The following is a 13002-nucleotide window of genomic DNA, read 5'->3' on the forward strand; positions in this document are numbered from 1 at the left end:
GTCATTCTCCACCACCCTTGGGGGCATCTCCCATTTTGACCTCGGGACTTCCAGGTTATACTCGGCACAGATGTTCCTGTACACTATGCCGGCCACCTGGTTATGGCGTTCCATGTATGCCTTGCCTGCTAGCATCTTGCACCCTGCTGTTATGTGCTGGATTGTCTCTGGGGCATCTTTACACAGCCTGCACCTGGGGTCTTGCCTGGTGTGATAGACCCCAGCCTCTATGGATCTTGTACTCAGAGCTTGTTCTTGTGCTGCCATGATTAGTGCCTCTGTGCTGTCTTTCAGTCCAGCTTTGTCCAGCCACTGGTAGGATTTCTGGATATCAGCCACCTCCTCTATCTGCCGGTGGTACATACCGTGCAGGGACCTGTCCTTCCATGATGGTTCCTCGTCTCCCTCCTCTTTCTTGGGTTTCTGCTGCCTGAGGTATTCACTGAGCACTCGGTCAGTTGGGGCCATCTTCCCAATGTATTCTTGGATGTTCGTTGTCTCATCCTGGACTGTGGTGCTGACACTCACCAGTCCCCGGCCCCCTTCCTTCCGCTTAGCGTACAGCCTCAGGGTGCTGGACTTGGGGTGAAACCCTCCATGCATGGTAAGGAGCTTTCTTGTCTTTATGTCAGTGGCTTCTATCTCCTCCTTTGGCCAGCCTATTACCCCAGCAGGGTACCTGATCACGGGCAGGGCGTACGTGTTGATGGCCCGGATCTTGTTCTTACCATTCAGCTGACTCCTCAGGACTTGCCTGACCCTCTGCAGGTACTTGGTGGTTGCAGCCTTTCTAGCGGCCTCTTCATGGTTTCCATTTGCCTGCGGGATCCCCAGGTACTTGTAACTGTCCCCTATGTCTGCAATGTTGCCTTCTGGTAGTTCAATCCCCTCAGTTCTGACTACCTTCCCTCTCTTTGTTACCATCTGACTACACTTCTCCAGTCCGAACGACATTCCAATGTCATTGCTGTATAGCCTGGTAGTGTGGATCAGTGAATCGATGTCTCGTTCACTCTTGGCATACAGCTTGATGTCATCCATGTACAGGAGGTGGCTGACAACTGCTCCGTTCCGTAGTCGGTGTCCGTAGCCAGTCTTGTTAATGATCTCACTGAGGGGGTTCAGGCCTATGCAGAACAGCAGTGGGGACAGAGCATCTCCTTGGTAGATCCCGCACTTAATGGTGACTTGTGCTATGGGCTTGGAGTTGGCCTCTAGTGTTGTACGCCACATCCCCATTGAGTTCCTGATGAAGGCTCTTAGGGTCCCATTGATCTTGTACAATTCTAGGCATTCCAGTATCCAGCTGTGGGGCATTGAGTCATAGGCCTTCTTGTAATCAATCCAGGCAGTGCACAGGTTGGTCAGTCTGGTCTTGCAGTCTCGGCAGGTCAGGGGGGAGATATCATCACCCCCACCCGAGATTGGGTACATAGCCCCAAGTGCGATAGGAGAAGGATCGTTGAGTGCGAGAGGAACTGACCTGAAAAATAGGATCATGGCCAAGCTTGAAACATGGATCCCCCGTAGCCGGTTACCAAGATTACGTGAAGTACCCTCAGAAGGTCTGCTAGATGATGTTAATGCAGCACTACGGACAATACCTACAACCACGATTACCGACACTAACAAGCTGATCTACAATACGGCAGCAGTGATCAGTGAGATGCTTGGCTACAAGTTGAACAGCCACAAGGGGCAGTACCCTATGGGGCGCCGTTTGTAAACTGAAACATGCCGAAATTAACAGCAACATTTTTCCACATTTAGCTCTAAATCTTACAAAGACATGTTTTTTCGAGTCATTTTTTACAACATTTAGTAAAATATTTGTAACTTTTCATATTTAAAACCGGATTTTAAATGTTAAATCTAAATGGTAAATGTTAAATCTAAATGGTAAATGTTAAATCTAAATGGTAAATGTTAAATGTAAATATTATATTTAAATGTAAATGTTAAATGTAAATATTATATATAAATCTAAATGTTAAATGTTAAATCTAAATGTTATATATAAATCTAAATGTTAAATGTTAAATCTAAATGTTATGTATAAATCTAAATGTTAAATGTAAATATTATATATAAATCTAAATGTTAAATGTAAATGTTATATATAAATCTAAATGTTAAATGTTAAATCTAAATGTTACGGGAAACTAAATATTTAGCTAATATGCAAATTTATTGTACGGGTCAACGGAAATACCAAAATAAAAGCTTCAAGAAAACCTCCCGCGCTAAAGTGTGCCGGTCGTGGTCAGGTTCTGTGTTTGCGCTCCTCTCACGGTCACTTTTGACTGCCATGAGCTGCTTCAACTATTCCCTACCAGCATGTCCAGCGATTTAGCTGAAAACATTGGAAGAGCCGTTTTGTCGGCCATCCAACGATTCAGCGGTAGTGCACCCTCGACCTCACAAAGGCCGCAGCACTTGGTGAGTTTATTGTATAGCATTTTGGACGGGTTGATAGCAGTGTTAGCAAAACTAGCAAAGCTAAATTACTTAGCTAGTCCTCAATTATTTCATTTGGTAGGCAGCAGACAGAGATCGAACATCATACAACTCTATTTATTTATTTGGTAGGTAGGTAACAGTCGTTCTTGATGTAAATGTTTCCTTAGGAATCCAGCAATGCACCTGGACCAAGTAGACCTGCCGTCTCCACTGGGATACCATACCGCTCGGTAGGCCTTCTTACACATATCATTTAATTTATTTATCATGAAATTTCCCCTTGTGGGACTAATAAAGGTATGTTATCTTATCTTAGCTGACTGGTTTTTGACAGTCAGGTTCATAAGTATTTGGATACAGACACATTTTCTAATGTTGCTTCTGTACATTACCAGAATGAATTAAAAATGAAACTACTCCAATGCAGTTGAAGTGCAGACTTTAAGTTTTAATTCAGTGGGTTGGACTAAATGAATGCATAAAAATGTGAGGGGGAAAAATTAATTTGTAAACACAATCCTATCATTTCAGAGGCTCTAAAGTAATTAGACAAATTAAATAACTGAAAATAAAATGATCATTTCTATTACTTTATTCAAAACCCTTTGTTGGCAATGACACCCTGAAGTCTTGAAGTCATGGACACCACCAGATGCTGGCATTCCTCCTTACTAAGGCTCTGCCAGGCCTTTACTGCATTGGCTTTCAGTTGCTGTTTGTTTGTGGGCCTTTCTGTCCTAAATTTAGTCTTCAACAACTGAAATGTATGCTCAATTGGGTTAAAATCCAGTGACTGACTTGGCCATTCAAGAATATTCTATTTCTTTACTTTATTAAAGTCATGGGGTGCTTGGACTGTATGTTTTGGGTCATCTTCCATCTTTATTGTTAAATGCTGCCCAATCAATGTGACTACTTTTAGCTGGACTTAAGCAGACAAGTATGTCTCTGAACACATTGAGCTGCTTCAGTCCTGTGTCACATATTCAGTAAACACTACCAGTGCCACTGGCAGCCATGCACGCCCAAACCATCACACTGCCTCTGCCATGTTTTACAGATGATGTGGTATGCTTTGGATCATGAGTCGTTCCACCCTTCTCCATACTTTTTTCTTGCCATCATTCTGTTAGAGGTTGATCTTGGTTTTATCTGTCCAAAGAATGTTTTTCCAAAATTTTGCTGGCTTTTACTAAATGTTTTTTTTTTGTTTGTTTGTTAAGTCCATTCTAACCTTTCTGTTCTTGAGGCTTATGAGTGGCTTGCACCTTGCATTGAACCCTCTGTATTAGGGCTGTTCGATATGACGATATGAAAACATCTATCATTTCATATTATACGCTATCATTTGTTCTGTGGTGTCGCAAAATAAATTTTACGTCAATATTTTTCATCGTTTTGATGGTCACTGTAGTGGCTGTATTAATTTCTTAATTTTCTTTTTTCTGTTATGTTCTCTTTGACCGCATGTTGTCTGTTCACAGTAAAATTTTCAAAATGCAAACACTAGGTCTCAAATCAATTCCAGGCCTTTTATCTGCTTAATTGGTAATGACATCATCATTTTAATATGGATACCCTAAATTAAAGCTGAGTCTGCACATCATGTCCATGATATAATTATGATTGGAATATGTTTCAGTAAACGGGCAACAAAATAAAACTTGTTAGGGTCCAAATACACACTGACCTAACCGCAGGCTTTTTCTACTCTAATTGAGTTCTCAAAGCACTTTATACAACAGATCTCATTTACCCATTCACATGCACAGATTAATACAAGCACTTTTTCTGTCCAACATTTGCACACAGTCATACTCAGATAAACTCATTGGGAGCTCTAGATTAGAGCACCTGGGGACTGAATCACCAACTTGACCAACAATCACCAAATGCTAATCTACAATATACAAAAGGTTCAGTTTTCTGTGTAATGGGTAGACAATAGTAAGATGGTCTGAGTCTACAGTTTGTTTGTTTGTTTTTAATGAACAGATAACAGAAACCTTACGGATGTATTGTAATGCATAGGTGTCTATCTGTATCTGTGTTTGAATTCATTTCAGGTTCCTCTTCCATCAGTTCCTCAAGCTCATGCTACGCGCTCACATTTTGTGAGAAAAAACAAGACCTGCAAACACTATACAAAAGATGTTGTGTGCTTGCCCTTGTCTTCAGCATCAACGTTTCTCATACCGAGAGGAGATTCACGAGCAAAACTAGCACAAGATGGCCTTATTGGGAAGATCTCCTTTACATCTGACTGGTCTGAAGCACAACTTAGAGAAGAAATAGCAGCAATCTTCAGAAGAACATTTGCACTGTCAACTGGCCAGACATTCCCTTTTGAGTATTTGAGTACAATTAGAGGATGTAAACGACTAATGAAACCAAATGTTTCTAGCAATTTTCTTTGGGGTGGTCAAGAAGTTGGCTCGATTTGTTCCACCACCTGCCTCTATATAATGGCAGGGATACAAAAACCTGCACAGGTAAACATTTTATATTGCAGTGCAGAAATATTTATTGTCTAAAAAGTGAGTCTGTTCCCTTAACATAATTTTATTAATTGTATTAATTAATATTGCAGTTTCAGCAGGTGTAAACAGTTTTTAGTGCAGCCATGTGCCTCTGTGTTACCAGTGATTTGGTGCAACTGTATTTGATTTTATGTAGAACATGCTTTCTTTTCCCTCAGGAGGAACCAGAAGAGCTGTCTGACAGTGACTTTGAAAGTCCAGTCTGCCGGAGAAGACGAGGTATGTGACGTGAATGAAAACCTAGTGAGGTTCTAAGCTCGATGACCAGTTAGATTTTGTTACTGCAGTGCGTAATAATTCCTGGGGGGTTTGTTTGATGAGAGCATCATTAATTTGTCCGATTGGGGCGATCGTGGCTCAAGAGTTGGGAGTTTGCCTTGTAATCGGAAGGTTGCCGGTTCGAGCCCCGGCTCGGACAGTCTCGGTCGTTGTGTCCTTGGGCAAGACACTTCACCTACCACCTACTGGTGTTGGCCAGAAGGGCTGATGGTGCGATATGGCAGCCTCGCCTCTGTCAGTCTGCCCCAGGGCAGCTGTGGCTACAACTGTAGCTTGCCTCCACCAGTGTGTGAATGTGTGTGTGAATGGGTGGATGATTGGGTGTGTAAAGCGCTTTGGGGTCCTTAGGGGGGACTAGTAAAAGCGCTATACAAATACAGGCCATTTACCATTTTAATGTTTACGAATTATCACAGGTGATTACAGCCAAGGAGGAATATGTGCCCAACTTTCACTTAAACTAATATAAGGATATATAAAGGCTCTGTTAACATTATGAAGCAAGTCATGCTGACCTTCTTTCCTTTGTTCAGTGCATCATGCGTTGTCTACAACACCAGGTGAAAGTGAGGCCAAGCATCAGGAAACAGAGAGCTGCATTCAAGAGAGTGAAAATGAGGGACAGGCAGAGGGACAGCAGATGTTTCCATATAATGTGGCAGAATTTGTGTAAGCTGTTGTCTAGGGGTTAAAGAAATCCTTCATTTTAGATGTTGTTTAGGATATTGTTTTGATGCAAGTTTCCAATTTGCATGTTTGGGGTTTTTTTGCTGAATGACTGCAACTTTAGGATTTACATTAAATTTTTTTTTTTTTTTTTAATGATGTAGTGTGAGAAATTCTTCAAGGCTGACATGTTTTATGATTTCTAATATCTCTTATCTATTTAGCCCTATTTTTCTAGAGGAAGATGAAGCTCTTGAAGAGGCAATTCAGCGTAGCCTCCTAGAAGAATCTGATAGACAGAGTGAAGTTCATATTTCAAGGTAAGATTTGAAAGTAACCTTTGATAATTGAATATCTTATTTGCATCTTTACTTGCATCATTTTTTTGCAGTTACACAATTACAAAGGTAATTGCAATATTATAACAAGAATATTGTAATATTTCCTATATTCACAAGTCTTCTGGTCTTCTTTTATAATATATAATAAATACATTTTTGGTTATTAGAGGCAATTCCATGTATTATATTTTCAATTTGTTTCCTTTTTGTTAAAAAAAAAATTATTGGTGAAATACAGCCAAATAAACCAAAACAAAAACGTTTCGAGTCAAATTAAAATGAACCATCTGCAGTATTTGTGTACACTGGTAAAAAAAACAAACATTTAAAGTGTTTTTCTTAAATATTTAGGTTGTAAATGCAACAACTCAACATGATTTGGAGGAAGCAGTCAGCTGCTGCGACTCATGGCGATATCAAGTTGAAGGTCTTCCACTCACAGTCACCATGGCCAATAAAGATCTGTTCGTGAAAAATGCAGCTCTATACCTTGCAGTTCTGCAACGGCAAAGCTGTTTCGATCAACTAACTGATGGCTTGTCCTACTATGGAGTGAGATTTATATTTTTTCTGTATCAATTGATCATTATTTTATAATCATTTAGAGTGAGCTACTTTTTGTATTTAAAACTGGAATTTAACCATTATCTAAACTTTTCTGTCTAGATTTTATCACTCCTGAGAGAGAACCCCAGTTTGCGTGTTCTGCTTGACCTATCGGGGGAGGACAAAGATCTGACAGCCAGTTTAATTGCTGGGGTTCTCAGGCCAAGCTATTCTGTCCTTGGGAGCAACAGAAGAGTTAGAGAGGAGCTGATGGTGGTCAAATTTCGGGAATTTCTCCAGTGTGTCGAAAGTAAGCAGAAATTCACATAATGTAGTCTGGCCATGAAACAATTCAGGACACTAAAGTAAAACTTTGTCTTTTTATGTCACATGCACACACAAAACAGGAATAAAGATGTATGATAGCTTACAACTGACAAGCAAGGCAAAGACAGAACCTCTGTATTTTTTATAAAAACATTAGCCATCATTTAGTTGTTAGCTCAAGCTTTAACTATTTTAGTGTCCCCAGGTTAACGGTGGTTTTTCTTTGTTTTTAGATAAAGAGCTGAGAGACTCACTTGGAGAAAGGACTCTTACCAAGGATGAAGAGGCATTTGTGAAGGCTTTGAGGCCTGGTCACATCTTGGCTTTTGCCACCGGGAGCAGCAAGGTTCCAGCCATAGTTTTTCAACCAGCTCCTAAAATAACATTCATTCACGATGAATGCAAACATCTCCCGATTGCACACACATGTGCAAATGAGCTTCAGCTTTTTGTGAATGAAACAACAATGGCTGATGATGATGCTTTTCATTACTGCTTCTTAGTAGCACTCCTGAATGGAGCTTTATTCAGCACCATCTAAACATGTTCCAAAAAAGTGAAATTAAAATGGTGGGTTTGTTAACTCTAATCCTGTTCATTAATTGTAGTTTCAAGTAACTTTGCTTCATACAAGACAGTTGAAATAAATTCTGACTACATTTAATGTTGAAATGTAATAATTTTCAAAGCTTCAATAGATTTATAAAAATGCTAACTCTGTATTTTCAACAACAAATCAATAAAGTCACTGGTGTCAAGGCTCGGCTGTGTGGCAGGCAGGAGGAGGACCCAAACGCAAAACTCACAGACACGGGGATGAACTCAAAATCACAGCTTTAATGCTGGAATGGCAGAACATAGGAAATACAAAACTAAACTGGGAAAAGTAAACTAACATACGCAGAGAGACACAGGGAGATCCACACAACATGAGGGACGACGTCACACTGAACAGAGGGAGACGCAGACAGAAATACACAGAGGGTTAACGAGGGAAGTGGGAACACACGGGGAACACAGGTGACACTGATAATCATAACGAGACAGGGCGGGGTGAACTGAACACTGACGGGAGAGGTGAAACAGGAAGTACAGGAGGAGAGAGAGCACGAGTAGAACACCAACGTAACAGGCAGGGGAGACATGGAATAAACACGAAAGGGGACGAGGGCTCATAAATACATAGAAGGCACACAGGGGGAAGAGAGAGCACGGGGAGAACTTAGACATAATGGGCAGGGGAAGCATGGAATAAAATACAAACATACAAGGAAACTAAGAACACTGGGCCAACATGGCCCAGGACCATGACAGTACCCCCCCCCTCAAGGGCTGGCTCCAGACAGCCCAAACACAGAAAAACAAAACCAAACAGAAAACAACCCAGGGCGGGCGGCGGGGGCCCAGGACGGAGGGCTCGGAACAGAAAACAAAAGAAGAGCACAGCAAACACCGGAGCCCAAGAAAACAACCCAAACACAAAGCAGTTCAGGGGGCCGACCATGCGGAAGGCAACGGCGGAGACGTGGAAACAGTTCAGGAGGCCGGCCGTGCGCAAGGCAACGGCGGCGACGTGGAAACAGTTCAGGAGGCCGGCCGTGCGCAAGGCAACGGCGGCGACGTGGAAACAGTCCAGGAGGCCGGCCGTGCGCAAGGCAACGGCGGCGGTGAAGGAGACGACGGAGCAGTTCAGGAGGCCGACCGCGCGGGAGGCGGCGGCGAAGATGACAGCGCTGGTCCGGGGGCCGACCGTGCGGAAGGCGACGGCGGCCACCCAGGCGATGACGGTGCAGTTCAGGGGGCCGGCCGCGCGGAAGGCAGCGGCGGCGGCTTTCCAGTGTCAGGCGTACTGGCCGAGGCCCGGTGGGCACAGGACCAGTCGAGACGGGACCAGTCAAGGCGGGACCAGGCGAAGCACAGGCTGAGGCTGCTGCGGCAGACGAAGGCTCTGAGGAGGCTGCGGCAGACGAAGGCTCTGAGGAGGCTGCGGCAGACGAAGGCTCGGAGGCCGGACCAGGCGAGAACGAAGGCTCGGAGGCCGGACCAGGCGAGGACGAAGACTCGGAGGCCGGACCAGGCGAGGACGAAGACTCGGAGGCCGGGCCAGGCGAGGACGAAGAGGCTGAGGCCGGGCCAGGCGGAGCTGCAGAGGCTGAGGCCGGGCCAGGCGGAGCTGCAGAGGCTGAGGCCGGGCCAGGCGGAGCTGCAGAGGCTGAGGCCGGGCCAGGCGGAGCTGCAGCACAGGCGGATGTAGCCGGGCCAGGCGATGACGAGGCGGTCGCAGATGGCGGCTGGACAGGCTCCTCGGGCCCTCCAGCTGATGCGGCGTGAGGCTGAACGGGCCCCTCGGACCCTCCAGCGGAGACAGGAGGCTGAACGGGCCCCTCGGACCCTCCAGCGGAGACAGGAGGCTGAACGGGCCCCTCGGACCCTCCAGCGGAGACGGGAGGCTGAACGGGCCCCTCGGACCCTCCAGCGGAGACAGGGAGGTGCTGGCCGGGCTCACTGGAACCCCCAGCGGACGAGGTAGATGGCGGCGTGGGAGCCGCGGAGTCCTGGATGAGCTCATCCGAGCTTCCAGCAGGAGCCGATGTAGAGCCAGAGAGGATTGGGACCCCGGGCTCAATGTTAAGCTGGCTAGAAAACTGCACTGCTACGGGGAACTGGGCCAAAGGTTCAGGTGCGAGCTGAGCTGCTGGACACACGGGGACCTGAGCTGCTGGACACACGGGGACCTGAGCTGCTGGACACACGGGGACCTGAGCTGCTAACGGTGGAGAAGTAAATGACTGCACAGGGGACTGAACTGATGTCTGTAGTAACGGTGGTGGTGAGAGTGGAGTAGGTGGTGGAGTTAATGACTTCACAGGGGAATGAACTAGAGGTAGTGACGGTTGTGGTGCTGGTGGTTGAGTGGGTGACTGTGCTAAAGGAGGCTGCACTGGGGACAGCAGGGCTGCAGGAGACTGCACTGGGGACACTGGAGACTGCACTGGGGACACTGGAGACTGCACTGGGGACACTGGAGACTGCACTGGGGAAAGCAGAGCTGCAGGTGACTGCGCTAGAGACTGCAGTGATGGTTGTAGTGGAGGTGTGACGGGTGGAGGAGTGGCTGAAGTGGCTGCGGGTCGGGCGGCTAGTGGCTCAGCTACAGAGCATATTAACGGCAGGGCTATGGGTTGAATGACTGACTGAGTAGCAGCCTGAGTGGCTGGGTGAAGCGACGGTTGTGGTGGAAGAGAAACAGGTGGTAGTGTTGATGACGGAACTAAGGGCGACTGAGTGGCAGACCGAACTGATGACTGAAGCGATGGTAGAGGTGAAAATGGAGCGTGTGGTGGAGTTAATGGCTGTGCTAGCGGGGACACAGGAGACGCAGCTTGTAGCTGGGCAGCTAAGAGAGCGTCAGGAGGCTGGGCAGCTGATAAACTGTTCACATTACCGTCCGTAGCACAAAACACAACCCCTGAACGAATAGTCCCACGGTTCGACACAGAAAAAGAGTCCTTATTCACCACAGTCGGCGATGTAAAAGTCCGAACGTCCGGCTGTGGGGTGGCGCGCCCGCGGCGTGATCGACGCTTCTTCCCCGCAGATAGCTCCAAAGGGCCGGGCAAAACCTCATCCGGCCGGTGAAACTGACGCGGCTGCTCCAGGGTGGCTGTTGTCTGTTGCTGCTGGGCCAAGTCTGATATTTCCCGAGTTCGCGCCGCCTCCCGGGCTTCATTCAAATTGGCCAATAAGTCCAAACATCCTCTGACCTGGCGGAGATGAGAATTTCCTTTGAGGATTGCTTCGATAGCATTTATCCCCACAATCTTTGCCCTTGTATTGGAAGTGTGGGTTATCCACTCGACTAGGCGTTGGACACGTATCAGATCGCTCTCCCCGGGTAAGTCTGCTGGGTCCATGTTGTGGTGACGTCGTACTGTCAAGGCTCGGCTGTGTGGCAGGCAGGAGGAGGACCCAAACGCAAAACTCACAGACACGGGGATGAACTCAAAATCACAGCTTTAATGCTGGAATGGCAGAACATAGGAAATACAAAACTAAACTGGGAAAAGTAAACTAACATACGCAGAGAGACACAGGGAGATCCACACAACATGAGGGACGACATCACACTGAACAGAGGGAGACGCAGACAGAAATACACAGAGGGTTAACGAGGGAAGTGGGAACACACGGGGAACACAGGTGACACTGATAATCATAACGAGACAGGGCGGGGTGAACTGAACACTGACGGGAGAGGTGAAACAGGAAGTACAGGAGGAGAGAGAGCACGAGTAGAACACCAACGTAACAGGCAGGGGAGACATGGAATAAACACGAAAGGGGACGAGGGCTCATAAATACATAGAAGGCACACAGGGGGAAGAGAGAGCACGGGGAGAACTTAGACATAATGGGCAGGGGAAGCATGGAATAAAATACAAACATACAAGGAAACTAAGAACACTGGGCCAACATGGCCCAGGACCATGACAACTGGTGTAATACAATTAATAATTTTATTAAGCTTTTTCTTTTTTTAAACAAGGAGATTTCAAAACAGTTTATGCACAGAGTATACTAAACATGCTTTGTAGAACAAGCCAGGATTACTTAGACATCTAACAGCAACATTTATTAAGACTATTGCAACTTTACAATGATTAGCACAATACTGTAGATAATCTTGTGAATTGATTTAAAGACTGACTGTTCCGTGTTGATAATTTTCACTGTTATACTGTATTACACTGTTACAGTGTGAATTTGATCTTTACTGCAATCTAAATAACTGGTTTTACCCATAAACTAAAAGTGGTTGTAGCCTTCTGAATAGCCTATGAGTCACTGTCAGTCATTAACTTTGAGTCCTTATGTGGCAGGAGGCATCACTGCTAGAGGGGAGGGGCTTCTGCAGTAGTACAAAAAACGCATTTGCTGTACAGCATTTAAGAATACTAAGTGTCATCACTCTTTAGAACATCACTGGTATCCTGTGGTTGAGATCACACATTTACAAGTTTGTTAAAAATATACTGCTGTGTTCGTTGAAACAATGTTTTACCATTATTGTTGTCTTCTTCAAAAGGGTGAATGCTTGTATATAGCTCTTGTAAATCACTGTCATTTAATGGGACAAACCTACTTTCAGAGTTTGACAAGGAGGGTATGGAGACCTCTGCTGTAGAAAGTTCTGGGTTGTGACGATGAGACACATGAGTTCCGCAGGCAAAAAGCTGGATGGGAGTTCTATTACCTTCAGTGGAAACAGAGTGATTGTTATATCCAGCTTTGAATTCCTTCAAAGTGCGGTTGATTCGTGGTAGAAACACATAATGAAGGCAAAATAGGTCTGTTGCATTTTCTAAGTCTAGGATACCAAGTGATTCCAATTCATAAAATATAGGTGCATAAATGCGGCTACAGTTGTTGTTTAAGTCTCGGTTGAAACGCTCAATCCTCTGGTTGTGCACAGAACTTCCCATTAAGACAGAGCTTTCACCCCTGCTTGCTCGCATGTCCTCCCAAATCTGAGCGTTCTCTCCTCCATGATCAGTCCTGATATGCAGGGGTCTGCCAAATTGTCCAACAGCTGCAGTAAAGAGGGCTTTCACAGTCTCAGCTCGATTATTGCTGGAGCACTGAAGAAACATCAACATCCTGCTGTATCCATCTATTGCACCATGAACAACAAACTTCCAACGAATCAGTTTGTGATTTCCATCTATGTGCCATATGAAATTTGGATGAGGCACAGAATATACTCGCCGAGCAACTGCAGTTCTTCTCCTGGATAGAACACCAGCCGAGTCCACCCTCCGCAGTGACTTTCTTACGCGCCATCT

General features: G+C 45.4%; 2 protein-coding genes and 1 long non-coding RNA gene across 3 annotated transcripts in view; all 3 read left to right on the forward strand.

The window, feature by feature from the left end:
- The window catches only part of LOC309698830 (histone H1-like), an 80115-nt gene that overhangs the window by 40044 nt on the left and 27069 nt on the right, over positions 1–13002 (forward strand). The window lies entirely within an intron of this gene.
- On the forward strand, positions 2145–6269 carry LOC309698152 (uncharacterized protein; the record flags this gene model as incomplete). Its single annotated transcript, XM_082520464.1, has 6 exons — positions 2145–2439; positions 2628–2690; positions 4527–4952; positions 5159–5219; positions 5813–5948; positions 6170–6269. Exons 1-6 carry the CDS (start codon positions 2338–2340, stop codon positions 6267–6269), a joined length of 888 nt encoding a protein of 295 aa, XP_082376590.1. The 5' UTR covers positions 2145–2337.
- Positions 6642–7541, forward strand: LOC309698275. Its single transcript, XR_014274042.1, has 3 exons — positions 6642–6838; positions 6953–7142; positions 7393–7541. It is a non-coding gene; the product is annotated as an uncharacterized lncRNA (long non-coding RNA).

The sequence above is a fragment of the Aulonocara stuartgranti genome (assembly GCF_965226115.1).
Source record: "Aulonocara stuartgranti genome assembly, chromosome: 22".
NCBI classification, from domain to species: Eukaryota; Metazoa; Chordata; class Actinopteri; order Cichliformes; family Cichlidae; genus Aulonocara; species Aulonocara stuartgranti.